We start from the raw sequence: 5,972 nt of genomic DNA on the forward strand, positions 1-5,972 counted from the left end.
ATAAAAATCGCCATATTCGTTCTGAACCGTGAATACTTGTAACTTTGGGTGATAAATTTGGACTTGTGCAGGTGTTTAGAGTAATTGGAGTGTTAAGAAAATATCTCAGTTGAAGTAATGGGGTTTGGGTCCATGTTTGCGATGATGTGGACAGGTTACACAACAATATAATGTAACACACCAATTTGTGTTACACTGCATGAACTTCAAAGTGAGCCCACAACATGTTGAACACAAGGGTGGGTGTTATGTACTGATTGTTTTCACATTTAGACAAGCGTTCTTTGTAGCACATTTATTAAACTGAAAAACACAAAAATGGTTCGCTTGGGGGAAAAAAAAAAGTTCAACAAGCTGTTCAAGAAACAAATGCGGCAGTCCAAAGAAATCCTCGCTTTATGGTCAAAAATATTTAAGCACACAGCAATCCATCTATATTAGCTCTTTGCAAGTCTACCTATTGTGATTGCCCAATTTTTCACAATACCCACAACGAATACGTTGAATGATCTCGCCCTTCAATGGGATCCTCTTTCGTTTGGGCCTACCTGGCGGATGCTTCACTATCGGCTGCGCTATCATATAATCAGATGGGGTAACTGTTGGCTTCTCCACCGTTGGGATAGGATATATTGTTTCGTTGTATGAAGATCAAAATACGTCGATGTGGAATGCACGTTCTATGGAATGATATATGTTCCTTCCGCTATTACGGAATGCGACAATGACACGGGAACACGGGAACCCATTTATTTGCCACTGAAAATAAGAACACGTATGCCTAGCCATATCAACCAACATTGACGGGTGGGAATGAACCTCATACACATCATCATTAGCTTGGCTAACACACCATGCCCTGCTGTCGTTATATGCCTTGACCAATTTCTTCTCCATTTTTGGGCATATTACGCCGGCCCATGTGGAGCATTTAACTCTACATTCCACCATCTGCCCCATTATTTGACCCCTTATCATATCAACCAGACAAGTAATAAGAAGATGGTACGCGTCACTGACCCAATTGTTGAAGGATTCGGCAGCGTTTGAACACATCTCACCATACCATTTCCCTCTGAAAAATAACAAATATCAACAGATACAAATTCCACCACCGATAATGTCAAGGGAAAAACATACAACAAATGAGGGGGATAAACGCGGAGTGTTAAGTACCTAAAATACGCTTTAGACCAATGTTTAGGGTGCAAGTCTTTCATAAAACCTTCAATCACAGCCAGGTTGCACTTCTTCAGTACGTCCATCTTCTCATTAAAACAATTAACAGTGGGCTCATAGGCACATTCCCGCAGCTTATGCATCAACCCAATTTTGTGCGATGCATTCACATATTTCATGTGGTTTTGTAAATTCACCTGCAGATGCAACAAACAATATGTGTGATGTGCCGACGAGAATATGTTTGGCATAGACTGTAGTAATCCAACGCGACGGTCAGATATAAACGTCAATGTACGTCCATCGCTAACAACTTCTTTCAAGTTCCGAAGAAACCATTCCCAATTGGCTGCCTTCTCAGAATCAACAATAACAAACACCACAGGAAACAATCCTACATATAAACAATTGAATAACAAATAAAATGTTCTGAATATTGCATAACAAAAAAAAGTTTGGCAATGTGAAATGTCCTATAACAATAAAATGTTCTGTAATTTGTAATGTCATATGTAAAACATTCAAAAAAAAGGGAATGAGCATATTAATATATTTTAAATTACCGAAAATGATGTAAAATACATTACAACCTGATTCAAAGACAAATAGTGTGGGGACGTTTATTTTGTAAAGTTGACTTTGAAACATATCGAAATCAAAAAATAAAAAATGCCCCAATATTGCCTTGATTCCTGTCTTTAACAGTAGCTGCAAGCAAATTACTTTTGAACCTCCCTTTCAAAAGCGTTCCATCCAAAAATAACAAAGGCCGACAATGATTAAACCCATCTATACAAGCACGAAATGAAATGAAATACCGAACAAACCTCCCGATTTTCTGTTCAAATTCGAGGTCAATATAACTGTTTGGATTTTTTTCCATAACGGAATCGCTATACCACCTGAGTTGGTTGAATGACATAGCGTGATCCTCGTACACTTCACCCCTCGCTTTCTCGAAACCTAACCATGCCACTTGATAACTAATCTCCAATCCTTACTCATTTTTCAAATCAAACACCACATCCGTAGGGTGCGTCAATGGCTGATCACGCACCCGATCCGCAACAACATTAGACACCAAATCAGACCCCGTACATGGGTTCCTATGAGTCCGTACAGCAACACCACAAGTGTGCAAACTATCGAACCTCTTAGTGCATAACACCTCCCTTGATGGTAACATCCTTGCTTGAACTGGCCATGTACAATCTGTGGATGATGCAAACTTACACACTGCTGTAATTCGAACGGAATCATTTTTAAGATACTTGAATTGGAAACCACGTTCCATTGCATACTTGCATAGAACTTCCCAAAATTCATTCGCTTCTCCATCAAAACATTGTTCGACATGAGTAATCCCATATGCCTATTGAGCCGACAAAAATGTCTTCGATCTATTAGGACAGTACGTTGGTAACAAATCCGTCTGATCGTCCACACTCAAATTATGAAGACCATCTTGGTAATTTCCACCATCCTCCGAGCAATCCACCACCCCACAACTACCACCCTCCCCAACATTCCGTGTCTAAATGAGGACCTCAATATGATTTAGCTTGAACGATTTACCAAGGCACAACATGTTCTGAATGTCATCATCACTAAAGAACTTAAACTTCTTATACACACAAACATCGAACAACAAAAACACCAAGCCCGGTACCAGTCCATCAAATTTCCCACAAATATCATCAACAATCTGTGCGAACGTCAACACGTGATGCAACCGAATAACAACATTAGTACAAATAAAAACCACACACCTGCTGTGATGGAACAATCCACACCAGAACAAACCCAGCAAAATGGCAGCACAAATCCTTGTTCCAATTGGGTAATCCATAGCAAGAAAAATGAAACAAATTAGCACCAAATAGTGTATATAGTGATGAAGAAATGGTTACCATCGAAAAAAATGGCCAACAACACACTCACTATCCCCACAATCTTTCCTGGAAAACAATAAGATCAATGTTAATAAATCAAAATCCCACCCACACGTTAACATTTCCTTATCCACTATCAAACAGAATAAATCATTTAGGTAACCAAACCCAGCAAGGGTAGAAATGTAAACTCAAATGGGATGAAATCACCCACAAAACTCTTGTCAAAAAAATAGGACTAAATGGTTTACCTTTCCTCCATATAGGATTTATGGGTAATTTTTCCTTTTTTATTTGACTAGATGGAATCGCATAAAAAAATTAAAAAAAATATCATGTCAACCGTTAGTGAAAATAATAGGACATTCAGTCTAAAAGTTTAAATTTCAATTTTGCTTATCCAAAAGTTTAGACAATGAAATATTTTGTCTAAAAGGACAAACTTAACAAAAATGGCAAAATACCATTCTTTATATATCTACACACTATGGTCCAAACCCTCTCAAAGGAGCTTTTAGTCATGTTTTACCATGCTTCAGCCCTGTTTTGGTGTTGTTTTGATCATATATGCCATGCTTTGTATAGCCCTAAGGCATCCTAGCTTGTTAGCTTCAAGTGTCCAAGTCACATGTATGCATTACTTGGCTCATTTCAATGATTTGGCATCATTTGTTATGATATTTCAGTCCATGTTTCACGCTTACACACTTGCACATATCACTCCTTTAATGTTTTAAAGAGTTTATGTCTTATGCCTCATGAATGGACCATTGTGTATGCCTCCATGCTTAGGTCTTTGGGATGCCATCTAAGTGGGTTTTTGGGCTTATTTTGATATGCCATAACTCTGTTTTTCATTGGTTAATTCATGCCATGTTTGGTTTTGATAAGTGTAGTGTAACACCCCTTTCTAGTCTTGCATGCCTCATGCCTTTTGGAGTTGTATTCTAGCTTGTGTTGGCTAGTTTCAAGCATGTTTTTGGTCTTGTCTTGACCTGCATTGGGACTGTTTTGAGTGCCCTTGGCCCTTTGGGGCTTGCCTTGCATGGCCATGGTTCGAGTCCCTTAGCTAGCCTTAAGCTTTAGGCTTTCTTGCATGCCACATTTGCTTTGTTTGGTTGATTTGGCATCAATCTTGACATGATTTCAGAGCTTATAATGTTTGTCACATGTCCATGTTTGTCCTCTTTTAAGTTCTCTTGAAAGTTGTCCTCCTATGCCTAGGTGTTGGACCATTTACAAGTGCATGTTTATTTTGCATTTTCATGTTTCCAATTCATAACTTTGGCCACTGATTTTGGGCATGGCTGAGGTCTGTCCATCTTTAGTTTAAGTCCATTTACCATGTTGTTCAAAGTTGCTACTTTACATCATGCTTACATGCTTGTTGCATGCTTGTCATATTGCATGTTGTCACATTCTTGCTAATTGACATGTTGTTGCATGCTCATCCATCTTGCATACTTGTGGGATTACATGTTGTCACATGCTTGTTGTTGGTATTGTTATCACATACCTATGCCATGCATGTTCACATGTTTAGGTTGTATGCCTATTGCATATTAGATGCATTGCATGATCTTGTTGCATACTTGTTGCATGCTTGAGTTGTTCGAATCATGCTTGCATGTTTGCATTGCATTATGTGTGCATTCACTTGCCTCTTGATCAAGCATGATAGAGGTTGGGGCCCCTTATGTGTTTTGTGCATTTCATTTGATATTGAATTGCACACTTGGCTCCTTTAGCCATCATGCATTAGAATGCGTGATTGGTGGCCCGAGAGTCGAGAACTACACACCTTTGAGCCTTAAACATGATAAGGGGTGTAGTTGCAAACATTGTCTTGCAAAATAACTTTTTGCAGGAAAGGATGGCCGATCGGCTATCTGGTGTGCCGATCGACTAAAAATGTTTGGCTGATGACCTCATAAATGGTTGATGGCACCTTTCCTTTGGCCGATGGCTTCACCATTTGGCCGATGGCCTCTCAGCATGTCCATGAAGTGGTTCTAGAGCATTACAGGACTTTTCACAGTTCTCAGAGGTGCAAAATAGGTCAAATAGAGGCAACATGAGGCATGGCAACGAATTTTCGAGTGAAGCCGGTCGAGTATGCATCTGTCTCGTTTATCGAGGCCGCTTTACTATTTTTGTAACTTAATTAATTTGTTTAATTAGTTAAGTGTTGTGTAATAATTAATTAGCTTGTCAATTAGTTAATTAGATGGTTTGTATTATTATTTCGGTCTCTCTCTCTCTCTCTCGAGCCAATTGGTGTAATAAGCGTGCGCGTGTGTGATGCATGTCTTCCAACCCCCATTTTCTTTCTCCCTTTTACTTAACCGCTTACGATGGTTAGTTTTAGGGCATATTTCATTTAGCATCCTTATGCTATGCATGTTTGCATCATTCATATGTATTGCATGCACCGGGCTCAGCGCATTATACTAACTGCATTGTATTTCAATTCCTACTTGAATACATGTATCGAGTTGTCGCATCTCATATGCCATCTTAGAATAGCCGAGCCTATTTCTAGTTACATCTTGCATGTGTTGCATTAGCCATCTTAACATGAATTAGGATCATGCATTGATTACTAACTAGTTCTTTGTTTTGGCTCGGAGTACACTGTGAGTGTTTACGCTTTAGCATACTGCATGTGTGTTAATGTTGCCATGAAAGCATGCTTGCCATGAGGCTAACTGCTTAAGTGATTAATTTCCTGAATGCCTGTGGGTGAAGGTTGGATTACTTGAATTGGAACAATTCATTAAAATTCGCGAATTTAGCCTACTTGCGAGTAGCAAACTCCAAATAATTTTCACAAATGAACATGCAATCTTTTGTTCCAAATTAGGCGATCTAGTCTATACTTGTGTGTTGTGCACATCATAT

General features: G+C 39.0%; 1 protein-coding gene across 1 annotated transcript; it reads right to left on the bottom strand.

The window, feature by feature from the left end:
• Positions 1-651: 651 nt before the first annotated feature.
• Positions 652-3,028, bottom strand: LOC114292172 (uncharacterized). Its single transcript, XM_082917954.1, has 4 exons — positions 2,755-3,028; positions 1,377-1,573; positions 1,177-1,265; positions 652-1,075 (listed from the first exon to the last, which is right to left on the bottom strand). The coding sequence occupies exons 1-4, from the start codon at positions 3,026-3,028 to the stop codon at positions 652-654; spliced, it is 984 nt and encodes a 327-aa protein (XP_082774080.1).
• Between the last annotated feature and the right edge of the window lie 2,944 nt (positions 3,029-5,972).

Source organism: Camellia sinensis, chromosome 3 (genome assembly GCF_055761805.1).
Source record: "Camellia sinensis isolate YWXY chromosome 3, ASM5576180v1, whole genome shotgun sequence".
NCBI classification, from domain to species: domain Eukaryota; kingdom Viridiplantae; phylum Streptophyta; class Magnoliopsida; order Ericales; family Theaceae; genus Camellia; species Camellia sinensis.

Coding starts and splice junctions, on each gene's coding strand:
- LOC114292172 (XM_082917954.1), bottom strand. CDS start 3,028: ATGGATTACCCAATTGGAACAAGGATTTGTGCTGCCATTTTGCTGGGT. Junction 1,574..2,754: donor TCAGAACATGTTGTGCCTTG/GTAAATCGTTCA, acceptor GTTTATATGTAG/GATTGTTTCCTGTGGTGTTT. Junction 1,076..1,176: donor TGGTCTAAAGCGTATTTTAG/GTACTTAACACT, acceptor GTTATTTTTCAG/AGGGAAATGGTATGGTGAGA.